The sequence below is a fragment of the Trachemys scripta genome, chromosome 18 (assembly GCF_013100865.1).
Source record: "Trachemys scripta elegans isolate TJP31775 chromosome 18, CAS_Tse_1.0, whole genome shotgun sequence".
In the NCBI taxonomy this organism is placed as follows: Eukaryota; Metazoa; Chordata; order Testudines; family Emydidae; genus Trachemys; species Trachemys scripta.
In genome coordinates this window covers 22,550,752-22,574,399 of record NC_048315.1, presented here as the reverse complement: position 1 = coordinate 22,574,399, position 23,648 = coordinate 22,550,752, and the positions used below count along the sequence as shown (strand labels likewise).

Genomic DNA, 23,648 nt, shown 5'->3' with positions numbered 1-23,648 from the left:
CCCCTGCACCCTCCCTCCTGGACTGTGTCTCATTCCCACACTCACCACCCCCCTGCTGGAGCCCCCAGAGCTCCCCTTGCTTGGCACTGCTGCCTACAGGGTTGGTGTTTCCCCCCGGCGTCTCCTGAGAACAGCCCGGGGTGGGTGTGACAGGCTCAGTCACAGAGACCCCCTTGGGACTGTCACTTTACATGCTGAAATTACCTCTGAGCCCATTTTCCCTGATGGCTTGGGACTCCAGAACCCTGCCTTGTTGAGCCAGACACACTAGTTTGCTGCAACACAGACCCAGGTCTGAACCATGCCCCCCCAAAACTGAAGGCTTTAATTGAAAACCACTCAGCAGGTTACCTATCTCTAGCACCCAAACACCAGTTCCCAATGGGATCCAAACCCCAAATAAATCCATTTTACTCTGTATACAGCTTATACGGGGTAAACTCATGAATTGTCCGCCCTCTATAACACTGATAGAGAGATATGCACAGCTGTTTGCTCCCCCAGGTATTACTCAAATACACTGAGTTTGTTAATAAACAAAAGTGATTTTATTAAGTATAAAAAGTAGGATTTAAGTGGTTTCAAGTGATGACAGACAGAAAAAAGTAAGTCACCAAGCAAAATAAGGCAAAAACACCCAAGTCTAAGCCTAATATATTAAGAAACTGAATACAGGTAAATCTCACCCTCAGAGATGTTCCAATAAGCTTCTTTCACAGACTAGACTCTTTCCTAGTCTGGGCCCAATTCTTTCCCCTAGTAATTCCTTGCTAGTTCCAGCATCTTAGGTGAAAAGCAGGGTTTTTTTCATGACTGGGACCGCTTTGTCCTGCTCCATCCCCTTTTATAGCTTTGGCATAAGGCAGCAGAGGCCCTGACTCCACCCCTACCCTGCCACTTCCCACCCTCATTCCAACCCCTTCCCCAAAGTCCCCGCCCCAACTCCGCCCCCTCCCTGCTCCTATTCCGACTCTCCCAAATCCCCGCCCCGGCCCCACCTCCTCCCCTGAGCACGCCACGTTCCTGCTCCTCCCCCCTCCTTCCCAGAGCTTGCTACAGCTGTTTGGCAGCGGCAAGCACTGAGAGGTAGGCGGAGAAGTAGGGATGTGGAGTGCTCAGCGGAGGAGGAGGTGAGGTGGGGCAGGGCACTTGGCTGCTAGGGGGTGCAGAGCACCCACTAATTTTTCCCCACGGGTTCTCCAGCCCCAGAGCACTCACGGAGTCAGCACCTATGCAAGGCGGAGATCCTTTGTCTCTCTGGGTCCCCATCTCTCCTTCTAAATGGAAAAGCACCAGGTTTAAGATGGATTCCAGTATCATGTGACATGGTCACATGTCACTGTAAGACCTCATGGAAGGCTTGCAGGTAAATAAACCCATTCACAACCAATTGTCCTAGTCAATGGGAGCCATCAAGATCCTAAGCCACATTAATGGCCCACACTTTGCATACTTACAATAGGACCTCAGAGTTATACTTCATATTTCTAGTTTTAGATACATTCATACAAATAGGATGAACACACTCAGTAGATTATAAGCTTTGTAATGATATCTACATAATGAGACCTTTTGCATAAAGCATATTCCAGTTAAATTATATTCACATTTATAAACATATTTCTATAAAACATATGGAATGCAACATCACCGTGGGTTTGCAGTTTTTACCACCGTCTCTGTGTGCAGAGGGAAGGGCATCAAGCTAGAAAACAGTATACAGAGTAGAGTGGCTCTGGTGTCCCACCGTGACACTGGTCTGGCACACAGGGGTGCTGGGTTCTGTTCCTGGGTTGGTGGCTAGTCATGTCATCGTTTTGTGCCTCAGTTTCCCCATCTGCCAAACAAGGCTAATGGAACCAGCCTCCCAGGGAGGGTGCTGTGCAGGAGGGTGAGGGAAGGGCGCAGGGCACTGCTGCCAAGAACCACACAACACCCTTCCCCATCGGTGCAGATAGGGGACAGGTCCAACCAGGTTCACACAGACGTCTGCGGCGGAGCTGGGATCCGAACCCGGGGCTCCAAACTTCGGCCCGCACAGGGCCCTAGCCACGCAGCAAGCGTCTACCCATTGCCTCCAGAGCGCATGCGCACAGGGGATTGCCTGCGGTGCAGCTCTCCCTCAGCAGGGGTTGCTTTACAAGGACCTGTCAGGATGAGCCGCTCATCCCAGAGTAGCGTCTCTGCGCATGCGTAAATGCGACTCCCCTGATGATGACACGCCTCTTCCAAGACTACGCGAGAACTGCGCGTGCCTCTTGCTGTTCATTGAATCGCAATGCAGCCGGCGTGGTCTCAGCGTGCGCGTGACTGCCGCGCCGTGCTCGGCCCCGTGCGCTGAGGTGGCGGCAAGATGGAGGCGGCGGCGGCGCTGATCGGGGTCTCGTTGTTCCTGGGCGCCCTGGTCCTGCTGCTGCTGGCGGCGCTGGGACAGGGCTCGCCGCGGGAGCCGGGCACCGGGGAGCCGGCTGGTAAGCGGCGCCGGGGCCGCCCTCGTTCGGGCCCCGTGCCCAGAGCCCCGCGGGACGCCAGCCCGGCAAGCCAGGCTGGGTCCGTCCAGCTCAGCGGTCTGCCTGCGAGAGCGGCCCGGGCCAGGCGCTGCCGAGGGAGCCAGCGGACCCGGGCGACCCCCGGGGAGCGCGGGGCTGCCGGGGTGGGGGTGGGTCCCGGTGTGCTCAGCACCGGCCCGGGGAACGGGGCTGGGTACGCCCGGCCGGTGTGCGGGATCGCCCGGCTCGGAAGCAGAGCTAGAGCGGGACGGCGAGGCGAAAGCCGCCTGGGAGCTGCAGGGAGTCAAGCCAGGGCGCTAGCTCCCGTCAGCGCTTCCCAGACATCCGGCAGGCCGAGCCGGGGTCTCCTCCGGCCCGGAGCCAGGGACACGGGCTCTTCTAGTCACCCAGGATGGGGACACTAGAGTTTCCGACCCCCTAATTCTGTGCCTCAGCCCCAGTGCTATCCTTCTCCCCAAGTTGTCTGATAGCCCCAAAATCACCCTGCTCTGGGAAACAAGCCTGGTCTCCAGGTCAGGAAAGCTCTCTAGAACAGGGGGTTTCAAACTTTTTTTTCTAGTGACACAGTTAAGAAAATTGTTGAGGCCCGTGGCCCAACAGAGCTGAGGATGAGTGGTTGGAGTGTGGGAGGAGCTCAGGGTTGGGGTGAGGGCTGTGCGGTGGGGCTGGGAATGAAGGCTCAGGATGTGGGAGAGGGCTCTGGGCTGGGGGAGGGGGTTAGGGTGCTGGAGCGGGTCAGGCTCTGGGCTGGGGGTGTGGGCTGTCGGCTTTGGCCTGAGGATGAGGGGCTTGGGGTGCGGGGAGGGGCTCGGGGTTTGGGGGGGGCCCGGGGCGGGGGCAGGGGGTTGGGGCGCAGGCTTACCTCCAGCAGCTTCCCGCCTATTCTGGCGCAACAGACCTCATTGTGCTCCATAAGCAACCAGCAGCACGTCCGGCTCGTAAGCAGAGGCACGCAAGTGGCCCCTCGTGGCTCTCGCCTGCAGGCACAGCGCCCCCGGCCAGTGGGAGTGTGGAGCTGGTACTTGGGGTAGGGGCAGCATGCGGAGCCCTGTATCCTCCCCACCTAGGAGCTAGACCTGTTGGCCGCTTCCGGGGGCACAGCACGGCGCTTTAGTCAGGCGGCACCGCCGCAGGACTTTTAATTGCCTGGTCCGCGGTGCTGATCAGAGGTGCTGTGACCCAGATCTGCTGGCCTGGGTGTGAGTGCTTTCTTCCTTCTGGAGAGAAGCCTTCTATCCGTTTCTGGGGTCTGGGCCCCAGAAGCTATTGAATATTAATGTCAGTCCTCATAATTGGGAATGCAGTATGTCACCTTGATGTAGCTTCAGTCACTGCTTGTGGAGCAGGATAATGTACCAGGCAAACCTGAGTTAAATCGTTTCCATCACACCCTGGAGCAAGGTGACTCTTAGGAATAGTGGTGTATGTTTAATTCGCTAACATTATAATCCTGTTTTGTGTTCTTTTCTTCAGTAAATACTCTGTTCTTGTTGCTTAGGGACAGCCTTAGTGTCCAGGATAAAAAAGAGACCAGTAGACTCGTTTAGTTATATTTTTGCTTCAAGTAGAAATCCAAGAGCCTTTTTTTTTTTTTTTTTTTTATACCACATGTGGAGAAGGACAGGGATATGAGTGCAGGATGACTAGTGGAATACTGTCAGCATGGGAAGGGGAATCTAGGCTGAGTTCCTAGTGGTGATTTTTTTCATATAACTACAATGTTCTTCTACAGCTTTGCATCTGTAAATTACTGGTAAAAACTCTCAACCCTAACTCCAGCATATTTTTTATATATATATATATATATAATATATATATATATATAAAAACATGGTATGTTAACTAGTTTCAGTTTTATGTTTCTAACAATAAGTGGTGCAAGCAATTGCTCCTTATGTTACGTACACGCTTTCATACCTAGACAACTCAGGGCAAGTTAAGGGGGCAATTAATTTCCCACACCCTTCCCAGGAACAACTGATTTATTTTGCTTTACCATGAGAATGTCTTTTTAGGGGCTGTCTATCAGGTGAGAATCTTTTAGCAAAGAGGAGGGAGCAGACTTTCTAAGGAATGCCTTAGCATCAGAGCTGCTTCGTAACTCTTTCGTGTGTCCCATTGTGCATGGTGGGTCTGGTTTACTCGATTTGTCTCTTTGTTTCCTAATGAGATACAGATGTCAGGAAATCACCTTGATGCCTCTCCCTCCTCCTGTTTTTTTTCTAGACCAGAAAGTAAATGGGGAAGCAGTAAGACAGACATCGGGACTGAAGAGACAGAAGCAGCACCAACGAAGCCGCAAGGATAAGCCCCAGCAACACAACTTCATACATCCACTCCTAGCTGCCGCTCTCAAGGTAACTGGCATATCAGTTGGTGAACATCAGCACCTGTTTTTTTTTTTGCCTGGCAACGGACATTGACCTACTGTTATGCATGGGGACAGGTACCAACAGATTTCCATGCATCTGCACACACCTGCTCAGAGATCTGCCATTCAAGCATGAGGCACAAGTTCCCTGCCCGTTCCAGGATGTGCCCTCTTTGGGACTGCTCTGTTTAATGTCTGCAACCCCTGAGCAGCTCCTCCTGGGAACTTGGAAAATGAACACTTCTTGTCATGTCCCTGTCCCCATCCCAATCTGTGATTGCTGCAGCTCCTCACAGACCTCAGTGCCTTCGCATTCCTCTGCTGGGCTCTTCTCTGCTGCTTCAGTCCCCTCTGAAATGCTGAGAGTTCCTTAATGATGGGTAATGTCTCTCCTTTTGTCAGTAGTTGCCTCCTGAAATCAAGCTGCAGGAAGGTGCTGTAGGCAGTCACACAGGCAAGGGGTAGCATGACATGATATGAAAAATGCTATATAACAGCTTGGTGGTATTTTTGGGAGGCAATATAGCCTAGTGGAGAGGGCACTGGATTGAGACTCAGGAGACCTGGGTTCAGTTTCCAGTTCTAACACTGGCCTGCTTAGTGATCTTGACTTCCTTGTGCCTAAGGGCTGGTCTGCACTGGGGGGATCGATCCAAGATACACAACTTCAGCTACGCGAATAGCGTAGCTGAAGTCGAAGTATCTTGGATCGAATTACCTGGGGTCCAGACGGCGCGGGATCGACGGCCGTGGCTCCCCTCGTCGACTGCGCTACCGCCGCTCGCTCTGGTGAAGTTCCGGAGTCGACGGTGAGCGCGTTCGGGGATCAATATATCACGTCTTAACAAGAAGCGATATATTGATCCCGGATAAATCGATTGCTACCCGCTGATATGGCGGGTAGTGAATATGTACCCTAAGTTTCCCCATTTGTAAAATGGGGATAATTATCCCGAACTCCTTTTGGAAGTGCTCTGAGATCTAGTGTTGTGTAAGTGTTAGGAATTATTATAATTCTTCCTATTGTAGCCCACCTCATTCTTCACACACAATCCAGTGTCCATTCCCTCTGACTCACTTGCCCAGTGCCCTGGAGAATCAGCTGTGAAAGGTTTGCCCTGGAACAGTAGAAGAGCAGGGGGAAGGAGAATGGGTGTGAGGACCTAGGGATGGTTGTTGCTATGTTTGGGTGGGAAGGGGGTCTTTGTCCTGTGGGTTTTTGCTCTTGAAGCAGATGGGATTCATGTACATGTTTTTCTCTCTCTATGTCTCAGCTGTGGCCAGTGGTCCCTTCAGCAGGTCTTGGAGCCCTGGGATGGAACAGGCAGATTACCTGTTCCATTCATCACACAGAAAGCTGGTGCTAATCATGTTTTCTGCAGGGTCACAGTGGGAGCGTAACCTGCCTCGACTTCAGTAGCAATGGCAAGTACTTGGTGTCCTGCGCTGATGACCGCACTGTCCGGATCTGGAGCACCAAAGACTTCCTGGAGCGTGAGCACCGCTGCATGCGAGCCAATGTGGAACTGGACCATGCCACACTGGTCTGCTTCAGCCCAGATTCCAGGTGAGAAGTGACTGCTGTGGGTGTGGCCGGGAAATCAAAGCAGGAGACTTACAAAGGAAGGGTTTTCTTTTCCTAGCTTGACAGGATAGCCCTTCTGATTACAAAGGCCTAAGTGGGGGAGCAGGATCTTGTCCAGCACACTGCCCCTGAAGATTTATTAGATCCTTGCTGATCTGAACAAGTAAATTCCCTCACCTGAAAATTAGTTCCTCTTTTCACAGGGTTCAGTGAGTTCAGAATTGGCCTGTTCCTATTTCAGCTTCTTTCTCCCTCACCCCACCGTCTGGGCCTGGCAACAGGAAAATGGATTTGAGTGGGAGGTTAACTGTGCAGGCCAGCAAGCTGCAGCACTTCCCAGGCTTTCAGGCCAGTGCTGTGAGCAGAGCTGCAGCTGTTTGCGTGATGTAAACCTGCTGAGAAAGTGGCAAATGATCCTGGAGTCTTTGTTTTATGACTTGTATTAATGTAGCTCCTAGGAGCCCCAGCCATGGACCCAGCCCCCATTGTGCTGGGCGCAGTACAAACAACAAAAAGACAGTCTCTGCCTCAAGGGGTTTACAATCGAAGTGTAAGACAAGAGACACGAGGTGTATTCCCATCTCTCTGTACCCAAGGAAACAAAGAATATTGGTCAGCATGATAAGCTGTGGTCTTTAAATATAAAAACTGGCCAAACCCCTTAATTACAGTAATGACCCCAGCCATCTCTCCTAGGTTGTGCCTGATTACATGTAGCTGTAGCCTTATTGGTTTGAATCCAGCCCAGATTGTAGGGATCAAAAGTTATTTTCTGACTGTTTGACCTGTATGGAATGAGCTGGGGGGTCTTGGTGTAATACCCAGTGGGCAGGTGCCTGCATCACCAAAAAACCACTATCAAAATGGGCATTAGGTGCCACACTTTGCATTCTCACAAAGGGAGTTGGCTACAGGAAATGACTGTCCTTCCTTCATTCAGAGCCTTCATCACCTGGCTGGCAAACGGAGAGACCATTCGTGTCTTTAAAATGACCAAGAAAGAGGATGGCAACTTCACTTTCACTGCAGCCCCTGAGGACTTCCCAAAGAAGCACAAAGCCCCCATCATCAACATCGGAATTGCTGAGACAGGTACAGAGACAGGGCTGCCCCCTTTCATCTGGGCTTGTGAGCCATCTGCCCTGTACTTTCTGAAGAGCAACAGCTGCTGGTTTGAGCATTGGTTACACCTCGGATCTAATTCCAGCTCACTTGCATCTGAAGAAGTGAGGTTCTTACCCACAAAAGCTTATGCTCCCAATACTTCTGTTAGTCTCAAAGGTGCCACAGGACCCTCTGTTGCCCAATTCCAGCTCAGTAACTGACTGAGTGACCTTGGAGAAGTCACTTAACACTTGTCTCCACTCTCATGTGTTAAGTAGATATATTTAATGTCCACAAAAAGAGTTCTTCCTATAACAGCCAAGAACATTCAGATTCACTTCCCAGTGCATATGTTCTCCATTCTTGACTCTTCAGAGATTCTGCTTGCAAAGAGGTTTTAATAAGAGGTCTGGTCTCTAACACTGTACGTGCTGTGTTCTGACACACAGATGTGTTTTTAACTGATAAGAATCTCTCCAAGTGCAGGTTGATAGGATGAGGAAGGGAGTGCTCACCGAGAGCTGCTGGGATCCATGTAACAAAACATTGTTCCCAACGGTGGGATCTCAGCTGCTGTACTGTTAATCCACACAGGTCCTGATGGATTAAGATTTACCTCTGAATGTCTTATGATCCTGCTCAGAGTTGTGGCTGCAAGAAAGGTCACATCATTGTTTATAGGATCCCTAGCATTTCAAGGGACACTGTTGACCTGTGTGTGACTCCAGAGTGAAATGAGTATTTTCATTGGATTTCTTTTTTTTAGAGTTGTGGAGAAATGTTAGTTTTTAACACAACACTTGGCTGTGATGTTGGAATCCCAAATATTGCAGCAAAGAACCTGAGGGCAAACCTGACTGAACAAATGGGATGTTGTAGCTGTGTCAGTCCCAGGATATTAGAGAGACAAGGTGGGTGAGGTAATATCTTTCACTGGCCAACTTCTGTTGGTGAGAGAGACAAACTTGCAAGTTTATACAGAGCTCTACTTCAAGTCTGGGAAACTTAGAGGGTATGTCTACACAGCAATGTAAGACTAGAGTTAGTGGGACTCGAGTCAGCTGACCTGGATTGGAGAACTCGGATTGAGCATCTACACTGTATTTTAACCCTAAACTAGGGATTTTCTGTCCCATGCTCAAGCACAGGCCCAAGTCAAAGTAACCCTATCCCTATGAATGTCTTTCACCGTGGGAAAACTCTACTGGCCACCCTGTTTCCTAACTGTGAGGTGCTATTGATGGGACTCTGGTGCCATAAGGAGCACATAACTGCATAATTAGCTCCTTTGGTGGCTGTCTCAGTAGAATGACTGCAGTTCGAGGTGGCTTTATACTGAGCTACCATCTAAGTTGAGAACTGGGCTCTCCAGCTCTAATCTGAGTCACATTGGCAGGAAAATGCCCGTGTGCACCTGTCTGGGGATAATTGGCATATCAATCTCCAGGGCTGTCAAACTATTAAAATGAAACGTTGCTATTCTTAATTTTTAAAATGGGATGTCTAGTGAAATTGTTTTTGTTTGGCTTTTTATTTATTTTTGTCTGTCTTCAAGTTTGACATAAAATGTAGATTTCACCTCTCTGCTGTCAGAGAGGTGAAGAGCTTCCCCAGGGTTTGGGGTGCAGTGTATTCCAGCACCCACGGGGTTCCCTTATCCCTGCCGCACCCCGGGAGGTAGGGATAAGGGATCCCTGGGAAGCTGTGGGGAACTGTTGGGACTGGCTCCCACTCACCGCCCTCACAGGGTACGCTGCATGGGTGCCCTTGGACATAACTCCAGGGAGGGTGGGGGACCCAGGAGCAAGGCGGGACCAAGCAGCTGCCCTGCAGGAAGGGGGAGCATGCTGGGGGAGGGATGACCCCCGGTACCGTGGCAGCTGGGAGCCATCTCCCACCGGTCAGCTTTGCTCCCTGATCTGAGCAAGCGCTGTGCAGCAGCAAGGAGAAGCTGGAGCCACCACCACAGGAGGCTGCAGGGAGGTTTTTGGGCTGGCTCCTACTCACCACCCCCACAGTGGGCCAGGGTGTTGAGGTCATGCATCAAAATCTGGCTGTGCTCTTGTGACCAGGGAGCAGCTCTCTTTGCAAAAAGCTTCTTTGCATTGAAAACCCTGCCAGTGTGCTTGCAGACTGGTGTTAACCCATTGTCTGCTGAACACTGATCGGAGTTGGAGAGGGAGGTGTGGCTTCTGCTGCAATAGAGTGCAATGGTAGGAAGAGGACTAAGGAAGTTGCCCCAAGGAACTCTGGGCTATATCCGGAGGACCTCTGGGGCCACGTACGCACAGGAAAGCAATAGGGCTCAGAGACCCTCTAGCCCTGTAGGGTCCTGGGACCCTAGGTTTAAGCCTTAGATTAACAATTGGTGTTATTGGTGGATGCAAGGGGGCTTAGGCTTATGTTGCTGTGTAGCCATACCCAGAGTGTCTGAGCTAAATACAATAGCATAAGTAGTTAGCATCTATTTCAAGGGACCATTCAAGGTAAGCTGTCTGTTATCTACAGCCAGGCACTCGGAGACTACAGAAAATGCTCCCAATACCTTAACACACACAAAACTGCCTTCACCAAACAAGGACACTCCACCATTGAAATAGATAGCATCATGGAATGGGCCACCCAAATACCCTGAGAGAACCTGCTTCAACACAGAAATAAAACCCCCTCTGACCACATCCCCCTAGTTGTCATCTACCATCCCAAACTGGAATCCATGTCAAACAACTAAACCCATACTCGATGGGGACCCCATCCTGAAAGAAATCTTTCCTGAACCCCCTCCACTAGCCTTCAGATAACCTCTCCAAGCTCATCATCAGACACAAGCTCCCCACAGCCCAGGGGACTCCCAATGCAGAGCAGCACCAAACCCTGCCAGAACAACAGATGCAAAACCTGCAGACCTATCTCCACTGCTACAGCGATCAACAACCCCCACAACACACCTTTCAAGATCCATGGTCCTATAGATGCCTATCACAACACACGGTGTACCTCATCCAGTGCACTAAGTCACCCACATAGTTGCTATTGGGGCAAAGTAGACAATCACTGCTCTCAAACTCACATGGGAAAATGGTAACAGACAAAAAAAACCCTCTCACCAATGGGTGAACACTTTTCACAAAGCAGTCACTGTCTGACCTGTCAGTCCTCATGCTCAAAGGAAACCTAAACAACACTTGGAAAACGTGAGCTTAAAATCATAACTCTACTAGACACTAGGAATCATGGACTGAATAGAGACTGGATTTATGGCTGCTTATAACAATCTATAACCAAACCACTAATAACCCCCCGCCCACACACACACACACTGCTCTTCCCACCCTTCCTTTCCTCCCTGTGATTGGAGGGATGTTAATGGGCCACTTCACCTTGAATTAACTTGGGTTAACTACCTACTTAACCCTAAACAATGTGTTCCACCATGTATTTAGCTATGATATTCTGAGGCCAGGTCTACACTACAGAGCTATGTCCGTATAACTAAGTTCACGGGGGTGACATAGTTACACTGACCTTAACCCTCCATGTAGACAGTGCTATGTCGATGGGAGAGCTGCTACTTCCTCTCGGGGAGGCGGTTTAACTACGCCGATGAGAGAGCTCTTTCCCATTGGTGTAGGAGCATCTTCACTTAAGTGCTACAGTGGTGCAGCTGGGCTGATGCAGTGTTCTAAGTGTAGACCTGGCCTGAGTAAATTTCCCAGACCTGAAGAAGAGCTATGTGTAAACTCAAAAGCTTATTTCTCTCACCAACAGAAGTTGGTCCAATAAAAGCGATTATGTCACCCACCTATTGTCTCTGAACAAATGGGAAACATTCATTGTGTCCAAGCTGAGAGAAACACACACAAAGTAAATGGCATCAGCAGCAATCTGCAGTGCATTAGTAGCATGGGTTATAACCAAATCAGTTTCTTTATCCATGACTTTTAAGTGGGCAGCGTCCCTTCAATTTTATTACCTGCACCTGTCGGGGTGAGTTTCTTGTGGGCAGTCAAGTCTTTTAACTGCATCGTTAGACTCCAACTCTGACAATGGATTCTGAGAGGTGCCAGGCCCAAGAAGCTGTGACTTCCCAGGCAGTGCTCAGAATTTAGACTGATGGCAGCCTGTACATTAGCTTCTTCTTCGAGTGATTGCTCATGTCCATTCAACTTGGGTGTGCTTGCCACGTGCACAGGTGCTGGAAGTTTTTCCCTCAGCAGTATCTGTAGGGGACTGGTTCTGGCGCCCCCCTGGAGTGGCGCACATATGCCATGGCATATAGGGCGCAGCCAGCTCCCTCCATCCTCAGTTCCTTCTTGCCGCCAGTGACGGTGCATAGAACTGTTGCTGCTTCAGCTAGCACTGTTGCTTCTCGTTCGAACCCATTTACCTCTTGTATATTATTGTATATAGTTACCCTCTAGTTTTAGTTTCCCTATTTGTTAGAGACTTAGTAGGTACCGAATGGGACTTCACCTCGGGATGGGGCATTAAGGCTTTAAGCCCTGTGATCGCTGTAAAAGGCCCATGCCCATTAGAGATCCACATAACAGTTGTTTACGGTGCTTGGGCAAAGGTCACATTAGTGATAAGTGCAGAATCTGCAAGTTCTTCAAGCCCAGGATGAAGGAGGAGCATGACATTTGCTTGAAAGCACTCCTTATGGAGTCTGCCCTTACCCCAATGCTGAAGCAGCGCTCCGATTCGGCACCAAGCACCATGACCTCAGCGTGCAGTGCCCTGCCAGTACCGTCTGTGAGCCGGCATCAGTCCCTTTACATGGCTCCAGTCAAGAAGCCCAAGAAGACGGGGCAAAGAAGGTCTCCAACTTCCCACAATGGAAAGGACAAGTCTGGGGTGGATCAAGGCCCTGTCTCGGGCACCTCTTCACCCCTTTCGGGATCTCAGGCCCCAGCTCAGGTCAAGTGGTGTACCCCAGCCCGCTCCCCGCTGGCTCCCTGGATAGCAACAGAGGTCCTTGTCAGCTCCAGGTGCCATCCACACCGGAGGCCCTGCAAGCGGTGCAAGAGATTGTCCCTCCCCATGCTTCCCACTCCGGCCCCTGTGGGGTCCCAGTCACAGGGAAAACCCACGTTTGGACCACTACAGTCTCCACCTCTACGGCAACACTCCCCATCCCAGGGAACATCCCGCCAACGGTCACCCTATTGCAGCCGACATGCTTCTGACCATGATAGGCAGAAGCTTCCAGCCCCATCTGGTCTCCAGACCTCGGACAAGAGAGACTCGAGGTGCAGCTTGCCAGTGACTGGGTGCAGACCTCTGGAGGCACGCGTCAACAGCAGGAGTTTGAGTCAGTGCCCAGAATCTCCGCAGCACTGGTACTGCTCCAGGAACAGTTTGAGGGACTGATGGTACCGTTCTCCAGACCGTTGCCGATCCTCCAGGGCAGCATCACCGCATGTGGCTGCATCTTCACGACGCCAAGCCCGCTCTGGTTCCTGGTACCACTCATCAAGCGTGAGGTGTAGATTGCCAGCCCAGGGCCGTTGCGGATCCACCGAGTGCTGCCGGTCGCTGAAGCCCCGATCCAGGTGCTCATCGAAGTCAGCCAGATCCAACTCTGGGAGGGGGACCAGTACCGATTGGGACAGAGTCACCTCTCAGCCCTGTCTTGGTCGCAGGGTGCGACCACTCGGCTCTAGCTCAGGTTCGGAGCAAGGTTCCCTAGCTGCGGGACAAGCTCCGATACCTATGGTGCAGACTACATTGACAGCACCACAGCCGGCCTCGTGGCTTCCGACTCCGTGGCTGGCACAGTGGTACCCATGGAACTCATGGGGGTTCACTCAGCCCTCCCAGGCTGCCTGCTCGGTATCCAGAGCTTTGGAGAGACCAGCTACCTCCCTCCCCCATTCCCCTCTAGTTCAAGAGGCCTCGGCTGCAGGCACCCCAAAGGCACAGGAGGAAGTGGGCGTGCAAGCTGCTGGACCACCTCTGGTTGCGGAGGACCCTTGGTACTGGCTTCCTCCTCATTGTCGCCAGACGAGGTTATAGTGGGGCCCCCTCCACCTGTTCCCCGGGATGATGCTAAGATGCATCAGGAGCTGTTAAAGAGGGTCACTGCCAACTTGAGCCTCCAGGCAGAGAAGTTAGAGGACTCCCTCTTTGATATTCTCTGCCCCATAGCCCCGGCCAGGGTAGCTTTGGGTCGCAAAAATTACAAATGCCCTCTGGCAAACCCTCTCCTCCTTGCCTCCGATCTCCAAGAGGGCAGAGCACAAGTACTTTTGTGCCAACCAACGGTCACGAGTACCTTTATTCCCACCCTACTCCCAATTCTTTAGTGGTAGAGGCAGTCAACCACAGGGAGAGACAAGGTCAACCGGGGGCTACCCCTAAGAATAAAGACTCAAGGAGACTAGACTTGTTTGGGCGTAAAGTTTTTGTTCTCCAGTCTACAGTTGCGGGTGGCCAACCATCAGGCCCTCGTAGGCCGCTATGATTTTAATATGTGGCAGGCCATGACCAAGTTCAAGAGCGCCCTTCCTGAGGCCTCGAGGAAGAAGTTTCTGGTGATCCTGGATTAGGGCTCGACTGTGGCCAGAGCAACTCTCCAAACGGTGTTGGACACAGTGGACACTGCCGCCCATACCATGGCATTGGCCATCTCATTGTTCAGGGCTTCTTGGCTGCTCCTCTGGTCTTTCCTCGGAGGCTCAGCAGTCAATGCAAGACCTCCCTTATGACGGGCACACCCTGTTCGCAGAACAGGTAGACAATAAACTTCATGGCCTGAAAGATTCCCGCACAACCCTGGAAACACTGGGCCTTTACATCCCTGGCCCTGCCCACAAGCGGTTTAAGCCGCAGCAGCCTCAGAGCCAGGGGAGCCACCCTTGCCAGGAGCCTCCCCATAAAAAAAAATCCAGGGGTTACAAGAGGCGCCCTGGCCACCAACCATTGTCTACACCACAGTCAGTCTTGACCCGCAGTAAGCAGACGGGCAAGCACCCGTTTTGAGGGTATGTCTGAGGGCGACCTACCAACCTGTTTCCCCGGATCCTTCCTCCCCTCTTTTATTTTTTTATTTATTTTTTTTTTCCTTCCTCCCTGCATGGGCGTCTATAACATCGGACTGATGGGTCCTCAATACGGTGGTGCAGGGTTACACCCTTCAGTTACTTTCTACCCTCCCTCTTCAGGGACCCTTCTCATGAGTCTTCTCGCACAGGAGGCAGAGGGTCTACTGCAGCTGGGTGCGGTGGAGTTGGTTCCTGTGGAATACAGGAACAAGGGGTTCTATTCCCGATACTTTTTAATCCCCAAGGCCAAGAGTGGTCTGTGGCCCATACTAGACCTGTGGAGCTTGAACCACTACTTAGTGAAACTGAAGTTCTGCATGGTCTCCCTGGCCTCCCTGGCCATCCCCCTCCCTAGATCTGGGAGACTGGTACGCAGCTCTCGATCTGAAAGATGCATACTTCCATATCGCCATCTTTGAGGGACACAGACACTTCCTTCGGTTCATGGTAAGTCCCAACCACTATCCATTCGCGGTCCTTCCGTTTGGCCTAGTGACAGCACTGTGGGTATTTACCAAGTGTCTGCCAATGGTGGCGGCTTACTTCAGACATTTGGATATCCAATCTACCTGCATCTTGACAACTGGCTTCTCAAGGGCAACTCCAGGTTCAAGGGGACGTTGCGGTGCTGTGGGCATGTGCCATCGCCGCGGCTGTTGGTGAACAACACAAAATCCACGTCCGTTCCGGTACAGAGGCTGCAGTTCATCAGAGCGGTGCTTGACTCAGCCTCCCCCAGAGTGTTCCTGCTGCTGGCGAGGTTCAGGGCATTAGCGGAACTCATTGCAGAAGTCTCTGCGTTTTCCCCTAACCACAGCCAGGGTTTGCCTGTGCCTCCTAGGTCATATGGCGGCATGCACGTATGCTGTGTGCCATGCCAGGCTCCGGATACGACCCCTGCAGCAATGGTTGGCAACTGTCTACTCCCAGTCCAGGCACCACCTGGAAAAGTCTGTCACCATTCCCGTAACGATACTCACCTCGCTCCCATGGTGGTCTGACCCCGAGAATGTCCTAGAAGGAGTCCCCTTCGACAGCACTCCCCACTCGGCGAAGTTGGTCTCGGATGCCTTGGATCTTGGTTGGGGGGCACACCTTAGCGATCTCCAGACTCAGGGTACGTGGTCCCCAGAAGAGATGACGTTACACATAAATGTCAAAGAGCTCAGGATGGTCCGCAGGGCGTGCGCAGTCTTCCTTCCTCACCTGTTGGGCAGAGTGGTCACAATCTTGAGAGACAACACAGCCTCGTTGTTCTATATCAACACACGGGGGAAGCTTGAACCTCAGCCCTATGCCAAGAGGCACTCCATCTTTGGGACTTCTGCATCAACCACGGAATCCATCTAGAAGCGTGTCACCTCCCGGGAGTCAAGAACACGTTAGTGGATCACCTAAGCAGGGACTTCTCTCAGCACGAGTGGGCGCTCCACTCAGAGGTAGCCTGCGCAATCTTCCAGAGATGGGGATCTCCCTCTCCGATGTCTTCCTCCTATCCTGGGTGGTAAGCCTGATGTACACGTTCCCTCCGATCCCGCTCATCAGCGGAGTCCTGGCGAAAGTCAAGAGAGACAGGGCCCAAGTTATGATTGCTCCAATGTGGCCGGGCCAACATTGGATTGGCACACTGAGCTTGGCAGCGGTCTTCCTGTGGCCCCTGCTGGACCGACCAGACTTGCTGTCACAGGACCACGGTTGCCTCTTGCACCCTGACCTCGCATCATAGAATCATAGAATATCACGGTTGGAAGGGACCTCAAGAGGTCATCTAGTCCAACCCCCTGCCCAAAGCAGGACCAATCCCCAACTAAATCATCCCAGCCAGGGCTTTGTCAAGCCTGACCTTAAAAACCTCCAAGGAAGGAGATTCCGCCACTTCCTAGGGAACCCATTCCAGTGCTTCACCTCCCTCCTAGTGAAAAAGTTTTTCCTAATATCCAACCTAAACCGCCCCCACTGCAACTTGAGACCATTACTCCTTGTTCTGTAATCTGCTACCACTGAGAACAGTCTAGATCCATCCTCTTTGGAACCCCCTTTAGGTAGTTGAAAGCAGCTATCAAATCCCTTCTCATTCTTCTTTTCTGCAGACTAAACAATCCCAGTTCTCTCAGCCTCTCCTCATAAGTCATGTGTTCCAGCCCCCTAATCATTTTTGTTGCCCTCCACTGAACTCTTTCCAATTTTTCCACATCCTTCTTGTAGTGTGGGGCCCAAAACTGGACACAGTACTCCAGATGAGGCCTCACCAATGTCAAATAGAGGGGAACGATCACATCCCTCAATCTGCTGGCAATGCCCCTACTTATACAGCCCAAAATGCCGTTAACCTTCTTGGCAACAAGGGTACACTGTCGACTCATATCCAGCTTCTCGTCCACTGTAACCCCTAGGTCCTGTTCTGCAGAACTGCTGCCTAGCTATTCGGTCCCTAGTCTGTAGCAGTGCCTGGGATTCTTTCGTCCTAAGTGCAGGACTCTGCACTTGTCCTTGTTGAACCTCATCAGATTTCTTTTGGCCCAATCCTCTAATTTGTGTAGGCACATCTGCATCCTATCCCTACCCTCCAGCGTATCTACCACTCCTTCCAGTTTAGTGTCATCTGCAAATTTGCTGAGAGTGCAGTCCATGCCATCCTCCAGATCATTAATGAAAATATTGAACAAAACCGACCCTTGGGGCACTCCGCTTGATACCAGCTGCCAACTAGACATGGAGCCATTGATCACCTGTTGAGCCCAACGATCTAGCCAGCTTTCTATCCACCTTATAGTCCATTAATCCAGACCATACTTCTTTAACTTGCCGGCAAGTTGATGCTGCGTGGCTGAACCCTGAAGAATGGACCTGTTCGAAGGGGGTCCAGCAGGTCCTCCTGGGGAATAGAAAACCCTCGACTAGACAGATCTACCCAGCAAAATGGATGAGGTTTTCCCACTGAGCAGCTGAACGGGGCATCTCTCCTTCGCATTCTTCTGTGCAGTCGATCTTAGGCTACCTGCTTCATATGAGGAACCAGGGCCTGGCACGCTCTTCTATCAAAGTGCATCTGGCAGCCATTTCCGCCTTTCATCCACCTGTCCAGGGGCAGATGGTGTTCTCCCATTTCTCAGAGATCTCGAGAGACTTTTTCCTCAAGTTCGGTCCCTGGTCCCTCAGTGGGATCTCAGCTTGGTTCTGTCCAGACTCACGGGCCCACTCTTTGGCCTTGTGCTCCCTGTCTCACCTATCATGGAAGATAACTTTCCTGGTGACGTCAGCGCGGTGAGTTTCTGAGCTGCGTGCCCTGACCTCAAAACTGCCGTACATGGTCTTCTATAAAGACAAGGTCCAACTCCGGCCCCACCTGGCCTTCCTTCCCAAGGTGGTGTCTACTCTCCACATGTGCCAGGACATCTTCCTTCCGGACTTCTGCCCTAAGCCTCATGAGACTAGTGAAGAGAGGTGCCTCCATGCTTTGGACATAAGAAGGGCCCTGACTTTCTACCTAGATCGGACAAAGCCTTTCCGTAGGTTGACTCAGCTTTTCATCTCTACAGTTGATCGGATGAAGGGTCTCTCAGTGTCCATGAAGAGGATTTCTAACTGGATTACCTCTTGCATAAGGACTTGTTACGAGCTGGCAGGGGCCCCGCTGCTGCTGATCGTCAGAGCCCACTCGACTATAGCGCAGGCATCCTCAGAGGTCTTCCTGGCATGTGTTCCAATCCAGGACATCTGTAAAGTTGCGACGTGGTCCTTGTACACACGTTCACGGCCCACTGTGCCATCATGCAGCAGCCCAAGGACAATGCTGGGTTTGGCAGAGCTGTGTTGCAATCTACATGTCCGTGAACTCCTTACCTGCCTCCAGGGGTACTGCTTGGAGTCACCTAAGTTGAATGGATGTGAGCAATCACTCAAAGGAGAAAAGACAGTTACCTTTTTCCGTAACTGGTGTTCTTCAAGATGTGTTGCTTATGTCTGTTCAATGACCCGCCCTCCTTCCCCACTGTCGGAGTTTCCAGAAAGAAGGAACTGAAGGTGGAGGGGGCTGACAGCGCCCTATATACTGTGACATGTGCGTGCCATTCCAGGGGGCACCAGAGCCGGTCCCCTACGGATATTGCTGAGGGGAAACTTCTGGCACCGGTGCATGTGGCGAGCGCACATACACCTAAGTTCTTCACATCTTGAAGAACACCAGTTATGGACAAAGGTAACTGTCTTATTTCAAAGTCAACCCTTCCTAGCCTGGTGCACCCTGTGGAAACTAAAGGGACTGAGTATCAATGCAGACTCAGGGACTGAGCCTTCTTGCAAGTGATCTTCACAAGACTGATGAGCAAGGAGGACACACTTAAAGCCTTGTGTCACTGAAGCTTGTAGACTCTGGTTGGCATATTCTGTACACTATGGGAAAGCTTTATCTGGCTGAATGCAGAAAGCCCATGGTCTACTTAGGCTAGGTCTACACTACCCGCCTGAATCGGCAGGTAGAAATCGACCTCTTGGGGATCGATTTATCGCGTCCCATCGGGACGCGACAATCGATCCCTGAATCGGCGCTCTTACTCCACCAGCGGAGGTGGGAGTAAGCACCGTTGACGGAAAGCCGCAGAAGTCGATTTTGCCGCCGTCCTCACAGCGGGGTAAGTCGGCTGCGATACGTCGAATTCAGCTACGCTATTCACGTAGCTGAATTTGCGTATCTTAAATCGACTCCCCCCTGTAGTGTAGATGTACCCTTAGTTACAAAAAGGAGCATGCCCAGGGGCAGAAGCATTTGGGACCTTTAGTTCCTGCCCTGTTCTTTACTACAACTGCTCCCGCTCCAAAAAAAGTTAAGCCCAGTCAAGTGCAGGGGTCCTGCTCAGAGGGGAGAGTTTTGGTCCAAGAGCAGCTGAAACTGCCTCTCAATGAGCATTTGCCAGCCTTGTGCCTCTCTCTGCCATTGCATCCAGGAAGAGGGGAGCTCAGAGTGGATCTCTCCCCCACCCCACAGCTCTCAGAATTGGGGAATTCTTTTGCTTTTTTCTTCCCCTCCCTGATGTCTGGGAATGGATCGCTTTCTAGACTAGACATTCCTCTCCTGGTGGTTGGTGGGACAGCCCACAGGAAGCTTGAGTGATATGACTGCTTGGCTGCTAGCATGTTCTTCTGTGTGGCTAGACTAACACTAGACTTGGGAGACTACTAATCTTTGTCCTTCATTTCCTAGGGAAGTTCATCATGACCGCTTCCAGTGACACAACCATTCTGATCTGGGACCTGAAGGGTGAAGTCCTGGCCAACATCAACACTAACCAGATGAACAACGCCTTTGCAGCTGTATCTCCTTGTGGGCGGTGAGGAACACAAGACTGCTGCCAAGGGGATGGGGGATCAGGATGCTATCTGCTCCCATCGGGGAGTGTGAGGGGCACAAGAAATAAAACAGGCTAGGAGCCTCACTCCTTCCCCAAAGGGGCATCATCAACTTGAATTGTTTGCAGTTGATTAATTTTTAAATTTCAGTAGATCCACTTTTAAACAGTACATCCTACTCCTAAAAACCTTTGAGAAGTTATGGAAGGTTATGTTCCCCTGCTTGTTTAGAAGGGCCTTTGGGCAGGTCTAAAAGTGGTACCACCAGGCATGTTCTGGCTCATCTCTCCTTCCCTTTCTACACCTGCTTGCTGCCTGTTCACTTTCAGCATTGCTGCTGCTGTTACTGCTAACCATGTTCTTGAAGACTGGGAAAGAGTGTATGTCATCAGATCTGAGACTGACTGACTAGACTTGTGCTGTCAGAGGTGCAGATGTGTTGCTGTTTTTTTTTTTCCCAAGTTTAAGAACATTGTAGGGGTTACTTTTACCAAATCTTCTGATGGAAATGTGATTTTTCGTAGTGGACATTGTCCATTAACCAAGATCACTCTGTAATGATCTCTCACCAGTGAGGCCATGAGCTCATCAGCCCCCAAGCTTAGGCACTAGAGGATCCTGACCCCTGACGGCAGGTGTTTGGGCTCCCCTTTCGCTGGGCTAGAAATATGCGATGCCAGGATTTCCTTTCTTTGGAGCGGTCTCTCTGCATCGTCCTGTCCCATACTGATCCCTTGGGATTGCCATTCACCTGTCACTGCAGTGACTTCTTGGTGGCAGGTGAAATTAATTTTCCGTGTGACCCAAGCTGTGATTCACATCTCCTCCACACAGGATCAGCCAGCACCCTAAATGCTTTCTTATACACACTCACTTTTTGGCACCCCCAACTGGTTGCTTTTTATTCCTTCAGTTTGTTTAGGAGGGATCCAAAAATGGAATCATGCTGGCGCTGTCACAGGCCTGGGAGATGCTTAGTGACTGGGCTGGCATAACTGATGAACACACCTGCTCTCTCTCCCCTCCCCAGGTTTGTAGCATCATGTGGTTTCACCCCTGATGTGAAGGTATGGGAGGTGTGCTTTGGCAAGGGAGGAGACTTCCAGGAGGTGACCAGGGCCTTTGAGCTGAAGGGCCATACTGCTGGCGTGTACTCCTTCTCTTTCTCCAATGACTCCAGACGGTAAGGAGCTACCCTGAAAAATATCCGTATCCCATGCCCTTGTGGCTTGTTAGCTGGCCCCTCCTAATGTATAGGAGCAGTACGTCTGTATGGACTCCCCTTTCTCGGCAGTGTGCCCCAAAATTCTGTCCATCCTGACAAATAGGAAGCTTGAGAAAAGGAATCCATGGCAGCAAATCTGAGCCAGCATGGAGACTGCGCCAGGCAGGTCCCACTTCTTCCTCCCCCACTCCAGACAGATTGCACTAACCTTGGTACATAGCCATTCTTCCCCACTTGGATGGAGAATGAAGACTCTCGTTTATATTAACATTTGAGATTTCCTGTTCCTTCAGTTTTGACCCAGTTGGTGACAGGCCCATATGCTCATGTTTGAAGGGAATTGCTTTTATGAGCACTAACCTTCCCCTCTCCCCTGATAATGGGGTCAGCTGCTCTCTACTTGCAGTCTGCACTGTTCAGGAGAGTTGTTCCTTCTTTCAGTTCCATAACAGGGGCTGTGGTTTGTGAGGGTGGAGAGAGGAATGGTGCCGCCTAGTCTCTTTGCAGCTGTGAAGTGTGTGCTCTCTCCTGCCATAGGATGGTGACCGTTTCGAAGGATGGCACGTGGAAGCTGTGGGACACAGATGTAGAATATAAAAAGCAACAAGATCCTTATCTGCTCCTGACAGGGAAATGTGAAGTGATGGAGCCTTGTCGCATTGCCCTGTCCCCTGATGCTCGTGTGCTGGCCATCTCTAGCAGCACCAGCATCACTGTGTACAACACCCGGAGGGGGGAGAAGGAGGAGCACTTTGTCAATGTCCATGGAGAGTACATCACGGACTTAGCCTTCGACATTAACAGTCGCTATCTTGTGTCGTGTGGGGACCGGGCCATCCGGGTGTTCCATAACACGGCGGGTTATCGGGCTGTTGTGGAAGAAATGAAAGGCATGCTGAAAAAAACTACTAACGAGGCTACCAGAGAGAGACTGCAGCAGCAGATCACAGATGCCCAGAATGCGCTGGACAGTATCTATGCCAAGAAGGACTAAACTTCTCTGGGAAATGGGTATGTGCAGACTCTTCCAGGTCAGGGAGCCTCATGCTCTGTGTGGTGGGTTTTTAATAACTGAATGAGTTGTAATAAAAGAGTTTACTGACAGCCTGACCCCCCCCCCTCCCCCTTTTGCGGTTGCCTTGTGTTGTTTCTGTACAGAGTTGAGTTGAATGGAGAGTTACAGAGCTGAGTGGCTGGTGCCTTTTACTTTGTCTGGGGGGGGGTTAGTGAGGCTCTATGCTGCGAATTAGCTGCCTGGGGAGGAGAACTGAGAGAAGGAGACTACTAATAAACTGCACCTCAAGCCTGAGCCACAGCGTGAGAGATTTTGTGCCAAATGGAGGATTGGTTTTGTGTGAGAAAGTTAGAAGGAGCTCGTCAGTGCCACTCCTCAGGAGCAATGGAACTGTCTGTTGGAGGTAAAGCTCGTCCATGCAGGAGATGGGCCTTCTTAGGGGATTGCTCCAGACTGTGTTGAACTCTCACAAGAACTAGAAATGTGTACAGCTGTTGTTCAAATGTAAGACCCATTTCTTTGACTTCGTCTTCCCAAACAACACACAGCTCACAAACTAACCCACACACGCACATGCTATGCATACAGCTTTCTCCTGGGAGAGAGGGAATGGAGAGGAGCTGCATTTAATAGACATTTGCATTTGTTTCTGTTAGTTTAATGACTCTGTGTATTCTTTCAAGACATAAAATTGGATTTCTTTGTGATCTCTAAGCTTCACAAAAACAATTTAAAGGGCAAACAAAATTGAATAAATTTGTACAAGTATTGAAATGTAATAGCATTGGGTGACTGTGACATTCTATACCAGGGGTTGGCAATCTACGGCACATGTGCCAAACATGGCACGCGAGCCGATTTTGAGTGGCATGCTGCCTGCCCGGTGAGAGGAGGAGGGGCCGGAAAGCGCCACGCTGGGGGAAGAAGCGGGAGAGGAGGGGAAGCTTGGCTGCTGCGGGCCCAAGCTTCTGCCTCCTGCCCCTGCGGGGGAGAGCAGTGGGGGGGGGGGCTGAGTGGGGCGGGGCGTCGGGACCCCCCCACACACCACTCTCCCCTGCCGGGGCAGGAGGCAGAAGCTTGCTCCTGCAGCAGCCAAGCTTCTCCCCTCCCCTGCTTCTCCCCCCAGCGTGGTGCATTCTGGCCCCTCCTCCTCCCTGCCAGAGATGGCCCTTGCGAGGGGGAGGGGGAGCGGAGCAGAGCCAAGCGTGCTCCCTGCTCCGTGGAGGAGGCAGAGAGGTAGGGACGGGCCTTGGGGAAGGGGGTGGAACAGGGCATATCCCTCCCAGCCCCCTGCCATGAGTCGCTCAGAGCAGGGGGCTGGGAGCACCCCCACAAGCCAAGCACCTCTACCCTGCACCCCCCACACACCCCAGCCCTCTGCCCTGAGCTCAAGTCGTCCCCAACATCCAGCCCTCTGCCCTGACCTCCCCCCAACACCCAGCCTTCTGC

General features: G+C 51.5%; 1 protein-coding gene across 1 annotated transcript; it reads left to right on the top strand.

Moving 5' to 3' along the window:
* The first annotated feature begins 2,311 nt into the window (after positions 1 to 2,311).
* Positions 2,312 to 22,493, top strand: TBL2 (transducin beta like 2). Its single transcript, XM_034752434.1, has 7 exons — positions 2,312 to 2,471; positions 4,737 to 4,867; positions 6,264 to 6,448; positions 7,407 to 7,558; positions 19,814 to 19,940; positions 20,990 to 21,142; positions 21,722 to 22,493. Exons 1-7 carry the CDS (start codon positions 2,354 to 2,356, stop codon positions 22,176 to 22,178), a joined length of 1,323 nt encoding a protein of 440 aa, XP_034608325.1. The 5' UTR covers positions 2,312 to 2,353; the 3' UTR covers positions 22,179 to 22,493.
* The last annotated feature ends 1,155 nt before the right edge of the window (positions 22,494 to 23,648 follow it).